We start from the raw sequence: 20721 nt of genomic DNA, 5'->3' as shown, positions 1-20721 counted from the left end.
CCTACCCTATACTATATCATTGGAACAAAAAAGGACTTTATACTGGGCTCCTTATAGATAATTGTGTTTCGAAAGTAAACCTTTTTGTTAGGAAGTAACCCGCATGTAATATAAAAATTTCCATGGCAAGTTAAATTTCATTTATATAAGCTGAATTCTTTCGTGGTCGAGACTGCGGTTGTGTCAGTGAAGCATGGCATCTAATTTTACCGTGTTCGCTGATTGAATATATCTAATTCCGAAAATTCACACAGAGAAAATATTTTTGTTCTGTACGCCTGTTCGTTAAGGTTCTAATTACAGCGTTGGCAACCACCCGAATATAAGACAGCTGCAAAATGAGATTTCGAAGCTTCGATTTGCGGAACAAATACCGCCTTCAACAGTGGCAGGCTTACTTGAGACAATAATGACAGTTTATCCCAACTTCCTGCGTACAAGCAGCAAACTGACACCGACAGCATAATGGCCATCTTCAGAAATAGCGCCGAAATGCCTAAGATTGAGTGGTTGGTGTAAGGTGAAACCCCGCAGATTTAAAGCAACCTGAATTTAGCTGCCACGATACGGGTTACTGACCTTGCGTTTTGTCAAATGCTCTGCCCTGGCAAATTTTTACACCAACCGATCTTAATTGAGTTCACGGCGCTTAAAACGACCTACAAAAAGCTAAAAGGTCCCCGGTTTTGCGGGCCAAGGTACCGAATAAGGCGACCTCGCCTCACTTTAAGCTTGTGTTTATAAGTTTCGATGGGTAAAGTAAGGACATAAGAAAAGGTCCGATACGGTCAAAATGGCTGGGTATAAACAATTAGACATGCGCATTAATCACTTATACAAGAATACTTGGCAAGCAAAACCGCCTTCGAGCCCCCGGCTACACTGCTGTGTATTTGTTTATCTTTAGCTTCCGACAAATCCGAGATGAAAAATTAAACAAACGTATCCGGTACCAGCGTGACCACCATGTCAACTGCGACCAATGGAATTTACACTGCGAACAATACCGGAGGCACGAGGAGGTCACAATCTAGGGTTATCGCCTCCAATATTGGATACGGTTTATACCGTGAAAAGGAAACGACCAACCAGACTCCTGATCGTGAACAATTGTAACTAAGCTGGGCCAACGATTGTGGATAAACCGCAAAAAGCATCGATTTCCACTCGAGCCGCCACGGTTAATGTTACATCGGACACACTGATGGTTTTTGATTGACGTGCACGTTTTGTTGCTACTTTATACCAACGTCTACGAATGGTTAACCTCAAGTAGCGGATGTACAACAATTGCAAACGTTTATTCACGCAACCTCCGCATACGTGATGATACCTAATCAAGTACAATAGCCATAAAGTTAAAGAGGTCGTGATCGTCAACGTAATATTATTGACAATCAGAAAAACGAATTTCTCTAAAATTGCACTTGTAAAATAAAGAATAATTCGTTGCTAAAAGAGCAAACAAGATAATTGTAGTCCTGCCGATGAACTGATTTATTTAATTTCATAATAAATTTCGACCAGAATGCGCGGAACGCGTGGACGGAGGAAGCGTGTTGATTCATAATGATGGGTTGTGACAATGAACCTCGGATATTGTGACCAGCGCCACAAGGCCGTGACTCGAATTCGAAAACAGAACAAACCAATTGTAAGTTCCGCTAAATAACGCGCATTGTTGCGGTATCCAGAGATGCGATTTAATGGAAGATTGTTGTCCGAAATGATTGCACGGCTACGAGCTACTGTTGTGTCCTATAATGAAGAATTCGCATGCTGCGCGGAGGTGCTGATATAACCAGTTCCAGCCATCGATTACATATTATCAGGTTTGTTGGCAACCCCCGACACCGAGGTTGCCTTATCTGAAACCGCTTTCCACCTAACCACCTACCATGGGTACCAATTTCTCCTATCGTATATGACGTGGCACACAATGCTTCATTCATTGCTGGCAGCTAACACAACACGCCGACGCCGCTAGAGACCGATAAGCGGTATTAATCGACAGAAATGCTGATTATTGGAAATCGTGGGGAACTAATAACCTGTGCCGTATTGCGCAATTGCACACATACTAACAAGCGGGCCTCTACTGCAAGAAATTCGAAAAAGGCGCTGTCTGCAGTGGAAAATTTTAAGATTTTTTCGCGCTGGCGTCTTCTCGCTGATCTGTTTTGTGGAAAACAGGAGCTAAGCTGTCGGAGGCACTCAGCAAGCGGACGCGACAAAACAAAATCCGATACTACATAAATATCTGTAACCTTGCGAGCATTAGCACTGACAGTTGCTATGTTAGGATTGCAGCAAATACCGGTTAAGTATTTGATACTATTGTGAATAATAACAAAACCAGGAAGATATCATATATACAAAACCACAGCTATTTCGAATTTCACCCAAACACGTTATGAGGGAAAGCTACTTTAACGTAATGTAACACCTGGCATGCGTATTTGGTAAAATATTCGTTTCATAAGAAGCATTTCACACTTACCACCGCTTTATCCAATCTCATACTTGCACATTTGTTGAGCACATTGAGTCGCCTGCAAACAATATAAAGCATGAGTAAATGTGAAATTTAAGTAAGTATTGACCACAAAAGTGTTAAATATGAAATAATTACCACTGCTCAGTGTGTGAGTAAGCCAACAGTTTTAAACTGGAATAAAAATATGTACAATTTATCGCATTCCAGACTTTTTTTCACATAACCAATTTTATGTCGATTGAAGAAATGTCAAAATAAAAATCAGTCAAGCGAGTGATTTGGGCGTGTTGCTAAGTAACGCTTTGACGTAATATTCAGAAATCAACAGTCGCCAGCGAAAACCGTTTGTCTGGAAAATTGAACAATTGACAGCCTTTTGTAACTCTTCATATATACGCCTACTTCAACTTGTATATTGGTGTATAGAACGTACCATAATCTTTTCGATAACCTGCGGTATAGCTTTACAAGTGACGTCATACGTACTGAACACTCGTTTATCATAACATAAACATCTCCCTATGTACTGAGTACATTTACTTTAACTTAAACCTGCTGGACAACTCAAGCTAAGCACATTCTGCTTATCGACAAATCGTATACCACAAACTAGGCGATGGATCATTAACTACAAAACCGTCAAATTATAGCTACTCAAAGTCATCATGATTAATCCAGAAATTAACTTTTTAAAATCCGATCTAGCTACTATGCTCATCCAAGGCAGCAGCAACCACTTAACATGGGCAACAACGCTAAATAGATGTCGATTTACTGGATATAAAAGCGCTTCTATCGACTATTTCCTATAAAAATCCAATCATATTGTAGAGCGTGCAGCTAACACATGCATCATGGCTGCTTACGGCGTACAGCTGTCGGAGTAATGGTAGCGCAACCCTCGCCAACGCAAGCAAGGGCTGGGACTAAGGCATCGATTTTTTGCACCGGTTAGTAATGCGTAATAAGTCTACCGGTCGATATTCAGTCATTAGTTGCTAAATGAATCGAGGATAGCGTTAAAGTACTTCGGCTCCGCTGCTGAGAGGTGAATAAATGAAGAGCTAGACAGCGTACGACACTACCATGCTGTCGATCGCTTTAACACTTCCACACGCAAAGTGCGGTGGTGACGGTGGTAAACAATGTTAACAATTTCTTTCCTAAAAACCGGTATTCATTGATTTGTCCGACGGAAGTAGCTGTCAGAGTCGTTTATAATGAATATCTTGAACGTGTAGACTTCCTATGGTGCGAAATTTAACAGGTACTCTGACATATTTGAGTGACGTGACCGACCAGGGTTTGTTTACTCCTAGACGTGGAAACCAACCCCGGCTCCTGGGGGACCGCCATGCACTGCAACATGCCACCGTCTCCTATGGGGATACAACCGCCGGTCTGGGTTTGCTGTAAGATCCAAAATCCTCGACAGCCGAAGAAGTATAACAAAATGTACATTGGACATTGTTAAAAAAATCCGTTTATAATTACCCAGAAAAAGTAGTAACTTGTAATCCAGTAGGTGGTATATGGGCAAGCATTTATATGCTTGATAAAGATCGCGAATATGTCCATTGTTATTGCGGGTGTTTGAATTGCTTCTCTGAATTATGAATCATAAAGGTACCAAATCTTTTGCAGATAAAACTAGATATCGGGTTAGTAAAAAAAGAGCCACAATAACTCGAGGCGTCAATATTTTGAATACACCGACCAAAATAAACCTGAACAGCGTATCTACGGTCTGTTAGTCACGTAGCCGCTGTGGGTATCGGATGGGAATGCACTTGCATTATTGACAGGTCAAGAGCGGCCTATCCTCAGAGCATTACTGGCACCCGCATCGTGGGTGTAATGAGATGCTGCGGTCGCTCTGAAAGTCAGGGGTCGGGAAGGGATTTGCTCACGTCAGTCGCCCGATACATGAGCGCTCGCATTACTGCAAGGACAGACGATCGAATGATAAGAAGTTTGCTGTGGTAAACATGGCCACTCGACTGAAACGATCCCGAACTGCTATTTCTGGAACGCAATATGAAATTTACCGAATCACACAGTGAGATCAGCGTTATTTTTGGTCGCTGCAAACATAGAAGTCTGTAGACGGACCCATATCATATTCCGTTAGGCGGAGTACGAACTGACGGCTGTTTGAGTAACATTCGAACTGCAATTTCAAAGATTTGAATCTGAAACTGGCTCGTCTATGTTTTGTGGGCAGTCCACCGCATGTCAAACGCACGCGAAAATGCTATTTTAAGATCCCAATCACGAGAAACGACGCGGCGGGAATCTAAAACGCTTTGATCAGGCCACAAGAAAAGTGCCGCAGTTCCATAACAGCGAATAAATCGAACAGACCAATCTTCGTAAACTAAGCAAATGGCAACGAGCACTTGATTTATAGTGTTGTTTAAAGTTTATATTAAACAGTACAGGCAACTGGGCCTGAGCGCATTATGTAAATGGGAGCTTAATGCATGTAGTGAATATAAACAACCGGCACACCAGGAATTCTTGACGCGATAAGGTCGGATAGACTGCTTGTTATAATGCCTTCCTCTAAGATGGTTTGTCTTGATTGCATTGTGTGGAAAATCAAGATTACCCGTCTTATCGCTAATAGATCTTAAGAGGTGTCACTTTCAAGGTGTTACGAAACGCTTATTAAGAATTCTAGATGGAAGGGTAGACTTTGTTATCTCCTGTACGTTATACGGTCACGTATACCTAGGAACTTTATTATCTGGGCGTAAAATCGTTCTTCCGTATGATTAGGGTGTTATGACGTCATCAACTCTAACGTCATGCTTACATAACACGGGCGAAAACAAATTCGTGCGCCTTTGAGTAGGGGGTGTTTTGTAAGTGGTATATTTGGTTACAGTTTCGGATTGGTTAGGTTTATTTTTACACTTTCTCTATAAAAAGGCGTGTAAGAAGGCCGCAAATACACACGTTCTTAGGGCTTGGGTGACTCCTAAGCATGTTAGTTATTAATAGATGCACGCATTCCGTTTCGAGGCGTATAAATATACATAGGACACGATAGTTCCGTATAGTGTCTGCTGTACATCAACACTTAAACAAGGCGACACACAGACGCGATATGCACAGCTTGAAGAAGTTGTCCATTAACGCCACCGAATTAAGGACACACAACCAAACTTAAAATGTCAATTATCACAAAATGCAGAAAAAATAATTATCAACAAATTGTTTTATACGGATGCATCATTTTGTAAGCTGACCATGCGTCGAAGTCTGCGGGTTGATAACTTGACCGGTGTCAATTAAGGTTAAACTTGCGCGATTATTGAATCTCTTTTGTTAAGGCCATTTATTATCGGATCAAACGCCTAGACGATTTTGCGAATGAGCCAAAAGTATCTTTAAAACTTTCTCATTAAGCCTTTTGTTCGACCTTACACCAACATGCGTTCAACTCATGTGTTCCGGCCGACGAAATGCACGAATAATGAAGAAAATCCGATTTATTCCGAACGATGCCGAAAATGTTGGAATCGTAAGCGCTAATAGCGGCACCGATGATAGTAATCTTTAACTTTTTAAAGAAAATATGCTTAACACGCCCAGAGCTGCAAAGATAGGAAAACATATTTTTTGCCGAGATTGCAATATAGAGAAAGGGCATTGTGGGCGATTTGTTTGATGAGATATGTCAGCTCAATCCATAGCCAAGCGCCTTAAAAGCTGCTTTACACTTGTAGAACAGTATTTTTGTCTCCAAAAATTACCCACTAGATCGGAAAAACAATTGCACACTCCCTTTGAAACGAACAGGTAATTCTTTAAAAATAAAGCAGCTGTTTTAGTCATGCCTCGACGTACGTGCGGCCGAAAAACAACGATGAGAAAAATGACGAAACTGCCTGTTTTTGTGTTTATTTAATCCGACTGATTACTTTGTTTGTTACCCGGCCACTACCCACTAACTACAATGTACGGGTTTCTACAAATTGTCGTCAGCAGGCAATCCGTGACGCACGAAATGATGAAACCACCCCGATAGTTGTGCCGAAATGACAGTGACTCAATCATACGTTTGTTATCGTCCATCGCAAGTTCAGTCGACCCACCCAACATCACAGGAACGACGACATGCTAAATTAGGCACCTACCCCGGCAGCCGTTTTAGCGGAAATTTTCCATTTACGTAAGGTTTTTTTTCGAAATCAGATTTGTTATGATATAGTAGGGTGGAGGGAGATGGGACACCATTAGCACATAATATTTAAATACCCTGACCGTGTTTTAAACAAATAACAACGGTCTATGGGAGTCGTGAGGGTACGGTATCATAATTCTTTGAATTTTTTCGTTTACTACCAAATGCCATAAGAAAATAGAATGAAAAGGTGTCCTATCTTCCCCCATCCTAGTATTTTTTGGTATATACTACCACGGTAACAGCCAAATATATCGTTGGAACAGTTTTGCTATTTAGAGCCCGTTTGTACAGACCCTAATGTAATTATTGTAAATCTATGGAAGCCAATACTAACATAATGTTCTATACCTGACGGAAGCTAAATAATTCAAATCGCTGCCACAAATTAAATCCCTAAATCGATAATAGCCGTTTTACAATGTAAGCCAAATATATACAGGAGGATTGATAAGCAAACGGTTTACCTCACAAGAGCTGCGATATGTTCCTGGCCGAGGAAATCGTGGTCTCCGCTGACGCTGGCAATGTCGACAGGAAATAGCCCCGCTATAAAAAGATAATGATTAAATATCTGTGCATTCCATAGAATACCAACCCCACAGTGTAATGTAATCTCTGAATTATAGAGAGAGGTTTATATGGAAATATTTCAGAGGTAGTCTTTGCATGAGACGCCTAAAATTTCATGAATTAAACATAGTTTTAAAATTTGTGTTTTAGGAGCTACAAAAATCTCATTATTAAATCATGGAGAGGGGAGTTAAAAATTTATGAAAGCAGCCTAAAAGCTGTGAAAGCGGGTTGAATACTATTACGTCACCTTCTCTGTGAAAAAAATGACGTATTTAAATGACACTGTCAAGTTTGCTATTTACCTTCGTAGAAATGCGCGTATTGGGGAAATCCAGCAGCTCTCAGCCAGTTGCATGCGTCTGCAGCTTGTCTCTCTGTTTACAAAAAATAAAGCAACATTATTAATTGGTAATATTGGACGTCCCATGCAAAACAAGCCGAGCACAAAGTATGTCTTGATTTTAGCATATGTGATGACATAGGTGTGTGGTATGGCAGTGCCAAACAATGTGGTTTCGCGGAAAAGCGGTTTCGCTCGTTAACAAGAGCGACGGAAGCGATAGACAAAAAGTCTAAACAAAGCTTTGTTGTGAACGGTATCTGTTTAGGTTTGGTGGTATACCCGCTATAGAGCGCCACGGACTAACTCGTGTTTAGAGAAAGCAGAATCGCGGCCAACTAACGACAACGCAGTGGTGTTTCCGAAACTGTACGATTTTCAGTTTGTATAGGATAGGAATTGTAATGTGGAAACACTTTTGCATTACGTCAATACCCAAACACAATGCACAATGGTGGACCGAGAAGCTTGAAATAATCAACCTAAGGCGAAACACGTTTTAATTCTTAAAGCTGATAACAAATATTACCGTACAGCACACGACGCAACAATCGGCCAAATCCAACAAAACTTGGTCTGCAACTAGGGCAATGCGTGCTACAATAATACGGTGCTCCAGCAAAGGATCGGTTTGTCAGTTAACGACCACATTAAAGCCGCCCATTCAACTTGAGAATAATGATTTCGTCAAATAAGGGGTTGGGAAAGGGTGATGGAGATTGCCGCACACAGAGTGACTGACAAGAAACAAACTTCATTTTCTTCTATCGTTGAAATTTCACATTCAGCCGCAGACGGCCACGCTGGGCACTTTATCGCTGTAACCGACGAGCTTTGTAAACCATTTCCATCCATTATCTCGATTTCGAGTATTAAACGGTACCATATTTTTAATCATTCCGTTGCGATGGAATGGCAAATTGGGAGCGCAGTGGTTGTACAATAGCTTTGATTGACAGGTACTAGCTAACGCTATATTGGTGGTCGGAAATCACTCCCGAATGTGGAATGATTTTTTAGGCAGCAGTTATTAAAGAATCTGGCACGACCGACCAGGCACAAGCACGTGTGAATTTCAAGCCCAGCTGCATCAACATCGAGGGTAATATTTGTTTTCTTTTATATTTGGATCTTATACAAACAAAGTTTTATGATAGGCCAGGGGCTCAAGTAGGTAAGTATTAAGCGAGCCTCAGCGTAACATGTTATAGTGACGTAGCTAATAAAAACAAAGGTAATCGTTGTATCGTGGATAACTCAAGGGCTTAAGATCTTTATTTTGATCAACTCCGCCCACGGTTTATACCTCAATCGTTCTGAAACAAAGGAACTTTTCACCAAGACTAGCTTTTACAAAAGTTGAGTGACTCAGTGGTAAGGTACGGCTGAGTAACGTAAACAACACAGCAGCAACGGCTTTAGATAGCGTTCCCTCGACAAAACACGGAAGTTTTTAAGATTTTATCGCGTTTCAATTCACCGTGCCCGCAATTTAAGTCTAGGCTTTCGTTTGCCAATGCGGTATTTTCTCCTGACACTGACAGTTGATTGCTATAAGTAGAACATGTAAGTGCATCTTCAGCATGCATTTCTCCGTCACTACAGTCCATTCCATTTGCCTGGACGGCGGCAGGCACCTTTGATGCTTAAGCTTTAAGAGCAACGGAAAGGGTTAACTCAACACGTGAGTAATACAGTTGGTGATGAACACAACAAATCAGAGTAACGAAAAGTGTGTCCGGTCACGTTTACCCATTTACTGGTCGTTCACCTCTATTACAAATAAGTTGAACTCCGTTTACACACACACATACTGCATTTACACATAGTATACATACATACTGCATTTACACATAGTATACATACATATGCATTTACACATAGTATACATACATATGCATTTACACATAGTATACATACATATGCATTTACACATAGTATACATACATATGCATTTACACATAGTATACACACATATGCATTTACACATAGTATACATACATATGCATTTACACATAGTATACACACATATGCATTTACACATAGTATACATACATATGCATTTACACATAGTATACATACATATGCATTTACACATAGTATACATACATATGCATTTACACATAGTATACATACATATGCATTTACACATAGTATACATACATATGCATTTACACATAGTATACATACATATGCATTTACACATAGTATACACACATATGCATTGCAATAATCCCACCAACAGCGGCGGATAGTTATTTACTTTCTGTCGGTAACAGGATCTAATCAATCATGTAACAGATTTTAATAAGCGTCAAAATACCTTTACTAAATATATCCGTTAGTATTAACGAAACATTCGCATATGACCGGGAGTATGGTATAGGTAATTGCGCTTGATGACATGCGAGACCTAAATTTAGACTTGGAATTCAATGAGCGCTGAGATATTACAAATTTCCCACGCTGAAGTTATTCCGTATTTGTACAACGTTACTCGCTGTGGCATACACAGCCCCACAGCGCCACATGCGGCGTATTTAACAAGAAAAAATATTGAAAAGAAGTTAAACAGAGCCTAATACCACCGGGATATGTAGGACGGGAATGCATATTATAAAACAACAAAACATTCATCATGTATTAAACAAGCATAACGTGGGTAGGCCTGCTTCCGAACTCCTTTTATAAATTGGTAACGCGCAATTTCCGAGGTGTTGGTTGTAAAGGAAGCGTATTAATAGCAGCAGCGATGGGCGGATGAAGGAGTTGCTGTTGAATGGTGGGGTTTTTGCCACTGTAAGCACGCGGTGTCGCAACGAGTCGAACACATGATGCGACTTAATGTGTCGAAATATAATTTCGTCATTGGCTATAATGACGTAATCATTGCAACATTGTTTTACGCATTTTGGGAGATTCGAAATCGCATAAGTTACGAGGAATTAATTACATGGCAGGCCCGCAACAACAAAGAATCTTTGAAGGGCATTCAAGGAAAAGTGTCTCGCTAAATTACCGTTTGCGTAAGTTGTTTCAGCTGAAACTTCAGCTTTCGTAATAATTACTCAGAATTTAGCATGCTTTGATTGCGACATGGGCGCTACAGTTGTGCAGTGCTGCGACGCTTTAGCATCGCGACATCAGACAGACGTTGTTTACATACTTCGCTTCGAATAACGTGCTTTAGGTCATAATTGAATGCACACGAGAGTCACGACGCAGATTCTCATAACTCGGCAGCAGAACCAATTTAAACCCCAATTTGAGACGTAATGCGTTTGCAATTGACTTGGAATTTGATTATTACCGAAAAACATGCTTCGTTCAGAATAAGGAGAAAAACAACCATATTGCACAGTTCAAATGGGGTCACTGAGTCATTTAGACTGACATCTCTCTTTACCGTTATGTTGACGCAATTACTTAATATTGGTGACTGAAGGACAGCTCTCACATCACGCTGTAACGTGCTGGGCACACGTTCGAACGAAACAATATACGGTATATAAACGGTAACTGACTCGACTCTGTTGCTCTGTAGTCAACGTATTAAAAAACTTGTTTGACGTCACGCACCCTTAACAGTTCAAAGATCATAGAAAGTAATTTACGGCTCGTGTAAGATGTGAAACTCAATCATAACTTCACGCCACCGTTTGACCTGTGGTAGTCACCCAGAAGCGAGTCGTAACCGCGAACGTTTGACGATCTCAAAACCCACAAAAGATGAAAGCGCTGAAACTATGCAGTGGTGATGCATAATTTAACGAGCGTCGATATTTCGATATCGATATTAAGACATATACGTTAGGAGCTTTTGGCAATTGAATGAATGCCAGTATGCCGGTAAAACAACACACAAGCGTTTACCGACGACAGCAACAAGTCGACCATATCTAAGGTGAGTCAAAGCTAAATCGATCGATCATTTATAAGTCTTGTCAGATTAAAACGAGAAGTATGAACGAGGTTATGGGAAATCCGGTTGCAGGCACCGCAAGCCACCACGATGCATCAAACGCACGCAAATGACGCAAAGTCGTTTCAAGTGCAAACTTTCCTTATCATCAGGTATGCGATCTACGTACAGAGGTCAGGGACTAGATTGGCACTGCGATTTGAACTTTTCGCTCGTGGTTTTCTAAGATCGCAGGCAAGTTAATCACAAGGGACTTAAAACGCTCAGCGTAAACTAACACGGTGATTCGGTCATAATATTTCCACGAAAACGATGCCCAAATTTCCATCAAAACAAACACGAAAATAAGATGAGACGACTTACGAAGTGATTTTCGATTCTCCAAGATTTTATGAACAAACAACTCCCACGAATCGCGTAAATACTCGCTCCACGTGCCGGCAGAGGTTCGTTGCAGTTCACCAGGTATCAGAGCACTCTGTACTTTCTTACGTCTACGGATGCTTTTTTTTGTTCCTTTGTTGGACCGGTATTGGATTTCATTTTCCACCGCCTGTGACGTGGATGCTCGGTACCTCGGAGATCTCTTCTGCTCTTTCGTAGTCATAGTTGAAATATCTCCTAAACTGGATGGGAGCAGGGTCGACTTGAGAAGATCTGGCAGAAGGGCGCCTTCAATAGACCCCATCTTAGTCAAGTCACACGAGAGGGGTCGTTTTTCATTTCTGAAGCTGTTTTTACGTAGAGTAACACTGTTAGAAGAGTTTGATGTAGAGCCAGAAATCGGAAGAGGTACTGCATCTTGATAGTTCCGGTCATTCTTCTTTGTGGGAAGACGAAGAGAAGCTTGCCTTTTAATATATTTACGAGACGACCTGGGAGACACACTTGAACTTTTTGTTAAAGTAGTTCCTGGCATTTTCTCGACAGTTGATTTCTTGAAATATTAGAAATTATGTTGATTTCTGTCTTGATTCTCGGCCACAATTTTACAGCATGGTTTCTAAACGGTCACATTTATACTTCAACACAGTGGTATGAAGAGAGTGCTGTTGGTAAAACAAAATGAAATATCGACCGTAACATCATGTCAAACATATTAAAACATAATCCCAACACGAATAATCAAACATTGGCTTATGCGCGGTTACTGGCAAATAAAAACGGCGATCACTAAAATCCAAACGTCTAAATCAGCAATAACCTGGTCTTCCGATCAATACCTAAGCTAACGAGCTATAGTCAACAGGAACAAAAGCTCAATTAAGCTTAATTATAAGACCTCCTGTGCGCATATGTTCGCTGTGGAAAGACGCCATTATAACCAGACACACAATCGATCCCTGTCCTTCCCACTTGGACTTTAACAACAATAAGGTTTAATGGAAAGCCTAAACCAACTGACCACAACAAAAGCTTTCCAGTAGCGCCGATTTGTCCTCAAACATTAACGCGAAGGCAAACAAACAGCGCTGCTGACCAACGGCCTAACAACAAAACTAAAGCTAGGCCTGAACGGTAAGCTGCTGGCGTCTATATACAAGCACCATATACTGTTCGGGCGCGCCTGCATCAAACTAAGCTGCTTCCGGCCCTGTTGCTAAGGAAATGAGTACGAAGCAGTAGCAAATACAATGCGCTATCACTGCGGAATAACGCGCTAAACTGTGTTGACTAATTTAAACTCATTTGCAGTGAGCCTGTTAACGCCGCTTACATTAATAAGGGTGCGTTCTCGAGACAACCGCATTCAGCAGCTGCAGTGACTTGCACGTAAGAATAGACAAAGTGCAAGCGCACCAAAACGCTTAACTTGCTGATGATGTTACACATAATTGTTTCGTTCGGCATTTTCCATTGAAAACTCATTTACCAGACAGATGGTGCCATTTCTAGATTGCATCATATTGATTATGCATTTCCTTGCCTGATTCCAGGTAATTTACACGCACTACCTCATGCTATGACGTCTCTCTCGACTACAGCCCTCGACAGGTAATGTGAGTACATTGCTCAAGAAAATCTACCCCGAAGTAGGTTTAAGATAAAATACTTTTCATTTCTAATATAATTGCACACAGTACCAATCGAATCCCCATTGGATAAACCGAGTAACCGCAGCCCTTCTCTATGCTTTGCAGCACGTAAGCACAAATCTTCTCTCTATAGGTATACGGATACAGCGCTAGGTTCGTCCCGCTTCTAATATTTATCGAACGCCGATGCGACAAGTGCGAGAGCCCGAAAGTGCATTTCGCTCGATTATATCGAACTTTATTGAATTCGTTGAATGCCATCCGTGGCCAATGGAGACAAGGCATATATTACATGCGTCGTGTCTCAGTGAAACTTGGTTCGCGGAAAGACGTGTTGCTCACATTTCGAACTATAGGGGTTGAAAGGTGAATATTGAAAATATTTATCTGCGAGTCTGTAAGAGAACGACCATGTGCTAAAGCTACAAGCTATTCTGTCCAACGCTTAGGTACGAATAGCAGAATACAAAATGCACCGAGTCTACAAAAACTTTCGTTATAATAAGAGACATTTAATGAAATACGAAACACACTTGATGTATACGTCATATAATCATTTCAAACAGGAATATAACACAGAGACTCTCGATTCCAATTTCAGGTTAAAAAAGAATCCGCTGACTTCTTAACTGTATGGTATACAGTTTAAATTCTTCGCTATATTTTTTAACCATTTCATTCATTGAATTTCTCTTAACTTGCGAGACACCATGCGGTAAGAGTTCCACAGAAATTTGAGGTTTCGGTGATTTGTTGCGCGTGTTCATAGCGATGCGTCACGATAACATTGTACGTATATTTACATATATCAATATTAGATAGAATTAATACGGGCATGCGGGGTATGTGTTGCGGAATGGAAAAACCGAGATATAAAAGGAGAAACTAATGTTATTTTACCGGGAAGCGTCACCCGGCCACCGTTACACAACTATTAGGTCACTTCCACTGACCATTACATAGGTTGGGGTATATGTCTTAACAATATATATATTTTATTAAGTAGGCCATAGTTGGGGTAAGATCATTTGGAACTAAACAAAGGATGTTAACGTATAGTTCTGTGGGGTAAGATGGCACACCTTTGGGGCATAATATCTGAATATCTTGATCATGTTTTAAACAATTAACAACGGTTTATGGGGGCCGTGAGGATACGATTTTATAATTCTATGGAATGTCTTTGTTTACTATCATATGTGACGTCAAAATAGCGCGAAAAGGTGTCCCAATTTCCCCCATATATTGTATGTTTATATATTCGTCTCCGCACGACTACGAGCGTTGTAAATTGTTAAAAACAGGATTAGCAAATATAATATTGTGTGTTAACGGTATCCATCTCACCCCACAGTATTACATAGGCTTTTACCTGTTACAGACATGATAGTGACCTGACAACCTTATAGTAATAGGCGTTTATATATTTAAAAATAAATGATTTTTTTACTCACCAGCAAATTTCGTTTCTTTTTCTCGTTGCGTCTAAAGAAATAAATAATAAAATATTAGAAATCTGATTTTTTTCAAAAGTTAATTCCGGTAGAAGACTACCCATTAGTGAGATTTAATATATAAATCGATTTTGTTTATATGCCAAGCTAAGTGGCAGGTCATATTCATTAAGATGAATTGGCTGTCTGGAATATAAATCAAGTATGGTCAAATAAAAAAAGGTTTTATAAACGCCTTTTCAAATCGGTGTGTAGGTATGTGCGCGCACGCATACTCGCACGACTACGTTGTTGCTGGTGATTATGTTCATGCTTTAGCGTTGAGGTCATTTCCCCCTGATTTCGATCTGCGCGTGGTCGACTGACACCGATTTTTCGGGTCCAGCAAGTTTCCAAGCGGACCTAGCCACCTGAAACTCCGGTTGAACCACGACTTTCGTTTATATGGCGGAAAAGCAGCAGCGGAATATATACAGTGTACGAACGATGACTATCATGTGTGGTATTTCCGTATTCACTTGATTGGGGGCGGCCTGCGGGCGTATAGGTAAGTATCTAAATATAGCAACGAGGAATGACGAGGCGAGCACGGATTTAAATTCCCCGCACTTAACCACCCGTACGCTGCCAGCACTTACACTGGGTAACAAGCAGGCAGCTAGTTGGCGGAATAAAACGCATAACTCAAACGGGTAATCGGGTTAAACCAACAAAACGAACAGTGTAAGTCGTGGTTTTGCTCTTTTTACAACAGTTTAAAATTTTTGGTCAAAAAACTTTTTTCGACAGAATGAGCGGTTGGACGAAAACTGAAAAAGCGGCAATCATTCTACTCTCGATGTCTCTTACATAACATAGGCCCAATAAAATCGATCCAAAGGGCCGAATTGTCTGAGTCGCACTATCGCCAACGTGCGGTTAGATTGTGTCCCGCGATTAAAGCTGATGAAGCTGTTTTCAAGTGCCAGCCATCGGCACATCAAACTACTGTAAAAGGGTTGAAGCATTTATCTTACACTTTTTCGTAAACAACGGTGTACCACACTTCGAACATTAGCCATATCATGCATTAATTCATGTACGTCACATGTAACTCAACTACAATGCGCTACCAGCTATATATATAGTTAACTGATAGTGGTAACGACATTTTTCTTGCGTTCCGACTTCGATAAATTATCCCGCGTCAAACAAACAGCGCAATGCGTTTAAAATTCACGGCGCCGGCAAAATATCAGACAAACAGAAAACTGTGGTGTCGTAAATCTTTATTTTTATGACGTATACATCTAATATGTCATCAGATTCTAATCCATGAAAGGGAATAGTGCGCGGGGAATTCACAGAAAAGGTTGCGCCATTGTCACCAAATTATGAGATAAAAAACGTCATTACTGGAAAGCACTGGTAATTTTAGAAACTCAAATCTCATAAACGGAGTCGGATATACTTTAATTTATCGATAAACGTAAATATTCTTTTGACCTCTGTATCCACTTTCTATTTTTATCCGATTTCACGTAAAAAAAACAGGTAAATATTGCTTAAAAAGTTACCCGAAAGTTCACAATTTTAATATTAAAACGCTGAAAAATTGGTAAACATGGGAGGACTCGTAAAATTTATCGCTACACTAAAACAAAGTTAAAACAACAAATGCACGTTGTTTTATTTTCAATTTTAATAAATAAACTTACTCTGAATCGAGTTTTGCTTGAATGAGGAAGTCTGGGTGAGGATGCGGGGGAAGATGGGACAGAGGAACTTCTTGAGCTGCAGGCTGATGGCTCCGAATCCTCGGTCTATAACATGATGTTACATGTCAAGTTACATTGACTATATAGGGTACGATATAAAACGGTCCATGTTTTCATTCCAATCCGTCGCTTCCAATGGCCATACATTGTATGGTAGGTTGAGGTACACAGAATGATATACCCTGTATCCACCTAACCCCAGCATACTATAATACGAAAAGCATTCGCTAACAACAGTACACATATAGTACTTTGTTTCCAGCGGTAAATGAAAAAAATACCAAACACTATAGTACGGTTATGAGCAGTCGCAGCATAGTGAAAAATAGAATGTATAGCCATTAGGATTAAGTTCATATAGGTTAAGGTTGTGTTCTCCTAATAGATAATAATAACATTAATGTTGTTTGTGGAGATATAAATGAATTTGTTTGTTTTCTTGGTGGGAAAACGACAGACGTTATATCACATGTGACGTGAGCAATATGTTCTTACTCGAAATTATATTTGAAATGTTTTATAGCTCAATGTGGTTCTTTATACTTGAAAAATTCATATTTTTTTATCAATGTAAAGCTATACTATCACTAATTTACAGGAATGCATACCAAATCCTATATAAATTATGGTACTATGAGTAAGATGGAATTCCGAACGATGGCACATACATACCATATTTCCTAATTGTGCTTTTAACAATCAGCAATGCTCATTTAGAGTCGTGGGTATGCAGTTATTTAATTATTTGAATGTCTTTGTTTACTTTAAAGTGGAAAAGGATGTTCCTATTCTTACAATATCCTAGTATATAGTAGGTACCCTACTCTATAGTAGGGTGAGGGAAAAGAACACTTTTTCATTCTATTTTCTCGTCTCATTCGACAGCAAACAAATACATTAAATTAATTAGGTAACCGTTTACTCACGACTCCCTTAGACCGTTGGTAAATTTTTAAAACATGATCAGGGTATTTGGATATTATGTGCTAAAGATGTCCCCCTTCTCCCGACCTATTACATTATATTAAACCACGCATCCAAAATATAAAATAAACGAATGAACTTACGAGGTGCGAGTGCTTGCTTAAGATAGATGCGGAAGAAGATGATCTGCTGTAGGATGATGGTGACGTCAGGTGTTCGTAACGCGGCCCAATGCCGTCAGCAATACGAATGCACGTTGGGTCATGAGTTATGGTAATCATCGGTGCTTTTATCACGTTGTCCGTGGCCATTATGGCACGAGCCGGGTTACAGCAGATGAAGGATACTGGTGCTTGTAGAGTAGGTCGGTGAAGCTGTAAGAAAATTGAAGCCTTAAAAACGTGACCGAGTTGAGTATAATGATGTTATATTGATACACGAACTTCCGAAGCTGTGATCAAGACAAGATTAAAAGCATTGATAGTTTATAATGAATTCAGTAAGTGTCTTTCTTTAAGTTATATATATATGTATATAGTAGTGTAGGAGAAGATAAAAAACCTTTTCATTCTAATTTCTCGTTCCATTTGGTAGTAAACAAAGAATATTCAAATAATTATTAAACTATATTCTCCTGATTCCCATAGACAATTGTTAATTGTTTAAAATACGAATAGGATATTTAGATATTTTGTTTTCAAGGTGTCCCATCTTACCCCACAGTACTACGCACCAATGACGATATTATAACATATATACATGCCAAGTATTTTAGAAAACCGACTTTTGTACACCGTGCGTGATAACCACTGTATACAGAGGAATACAGGTGTATCACAACAATAAATATCAAGCCCGATATAATGGAATCAATTTTCATGTACTCCGAAATATTTACCTAATGTTGTATTATACCACGCCCTATAGACAAGCCCACCGAAGGTCGTATACTTCCACAGCATTAAGCTAACTTAATGCGGTAATGGAGTAGCTTGCTTGAATGTGTGTTGGTTTTGTACAACTTCCAGCTATATGCACTCTATACAGCTTTCATTTTATTTTACAGACGTTCACATATTTTACACAGATACGATCTACGAGGCTTAAAATGCGAGAAACGTGTTAAGAAATTTGGTCTACTTTATCACCGTGTTATTTACCCGGCGGCAAACCTAAAGCTCACACGTACAAGATGCAGCAGCTAGTATTTGAAATCCTGTGTGTTATTATCTATAGGTCTGAATCATGCTACTAAATATCAAATCTGTTTTAAATGCATCAGACTTTACGTTATAAACTACATTGAACGTTTAAGTACGATTGACTTCTACTGTTTGGCAGCTGAAATAACTTAAGATCCAAAGCTTTAAAATTCCCAAGGCGTGGGTATTTTGTATACTCCTTTCCATTCATAAAACTGTGTTTAGAGAATGTGGTATTCGTGCCGGTGCGACAAAGGTTGTTGTTGGTCGTAACTTACACTAAAAACTAACCGCAGACTTTCATGGTGCTTAACACACTATATACTTTGGGATTTCAGTGCTTTAAAACTCTGCAGCCTCTACTGGACTATACCTAACCAACGTACTCAAAAACGCATACAGTATGTATACACATACCAGCTGAATATATAAACCAGGTGCACCAGAAGCGCAAACGTCTTTTGTAAAGTGTCCTCACATGCAATAGTCGATTGTATTCAAGATAACGTATGGTTTCCATTCAATAATTAACTACAGTAAAAGAGAGCCGCGCGCTGGCCCACATCATTTAATAGCATAGGTTTTTATAAAACTGCGAACACGCGTCCAAAACGAGGCGCTTTTAATAGCTGTCCACGATGCGTGTTCGTCACGACGCTTAACGCATAGAACACCATCAGACCAGCAAGAAATATTTCATTGATTTTTCATACGCGGTTCAGACTAACAAGGCAACTGCCGATCGAAGGAATTTGTTTCGTTGTAAAAATCAAGGATGATCGATAAAAGTAGTTATGTCGCTACGGTATATTTGAAATTACTGGATATCGTTGTATACTAAAAATCGATTGGTGTATAATTTTAGTTTTGGATCTTGCCTGCCCAAATCTGTCGTAAATCCCAGGTCCGCGACAAGAACCTTATATCTACATATAAAATAAAGTAGATCCAAATTTGTACTGCTTCCTCCGAAACTAAAGGAAAATAACCCGGAACCTTATATACCTTTAAGGTTGTGTAACAAAATATCCCTTTATCGAGCCAACATTTTCACCCAGCAGTTTCGGTTACCTGATAGTTCTACTTTACACTTCAGCTTATAGTTATACAACTAACATTCCTGCTTTAGGGCTGAACAAACCGTTGTAAACTTGGTTAAATGTTAATCCGTGGGTTATAGCGGAAATCCGGCAAGTATAGTTGTAAGGCTCAATAACAACTGTTTGAATATTATCTGCCTTGTTTCTAGCAGTGTTATCTACAAACTAAATTCCTCTGATTTCCTGAAAGAGTAGTTTAAAATACTGCAGCTAACTTTCCTGATAATCCGAAATAACAATCACGTAATATTCTTAGAAAATGACTTTTCTATTACGCAGCCCGATTGACGCAGCTCATTCAGGCTCTCGACGTGTTCATATACATATACATTATTCAAAGCTATAAGGAACTGAAGCCTTGGTGAAAGGGACACATATACCAGCATAAGCCTACATGGCCGCTTCTCGCAGTCACAAAACCACACCGCGACTCCATTGTCATTCGGAGTAAAACAAACAATTAAAACAATTACGAATCAGCACGGAAAAGAGATTTTCACGAGCAAGCGCTATTTTTCTCCGGCGGTTAACGGGCCGTGTGTGTGAGTGGGATGATGTCCATTTGTGGGAAAGCACATGACACTGTTCTTCGTAGATATGACGCGTCGTCTCTAATAAGCGACAGTTTCAATTGACTCGATGCGCACGTTAAGTAGATTGGAGTGTTGGCAACAAGCAATAATCGATAGCTAAATTGGGCCAAGGCGGATGTGGCACTACT

General features: G+C 39.9%; 1 protein-coding gene across 1 annotated transcript in view; it reads right to left on the bottom strand.

Moving 5' to 3' along the window:
- Positions 1-20721, bottom strand: part of LOC149739988 (uncharacterized) — a 47042-nt gene that overhangs the window by 20601 nt on the left and 5720 nt on the right. The window contains exons 3-8 of the mRNA XM_089894176.1: positions 17842-18072; positions 16715-16819; positions 15018-15048; positions 7568-7639; positions 7157-7238; positions 2501-2552 (exon numbers count right to left, since the gene is read on the bottom strand). Coding sequence (XP_089750302.1) covers positions 2501-2552; positions 7157-7238; positions 7568-7639; positions 15018-15048; positions 16715-16819; positions 17842-18072 — 573 coding nt within the window. The remainder of the gene's footprint in view (positions 1-2500; positions 2553-7156; positions 7239-7567; positions 7640-15017; positions 15049-16714; positions 16820-17841; positions 18073-20721) is intronic.

This window comes from Ciona robusta, chromosome 2 (assembly GCF_009617815.1).
Source record: "Ciona robusta chromosome 2, ASM961781v2".
In the NCBI taxonomy this organism is placed as follows: domain Eukaryota; kingdom Metazoa; phylum Chordata; class Ascidiacea; order Phlebobranchia; family Cionidae; genus Ciona; species Ciona robusta.
This window is presented reverse-complemented; position numbering and strand designations above follow the sequence as displayed.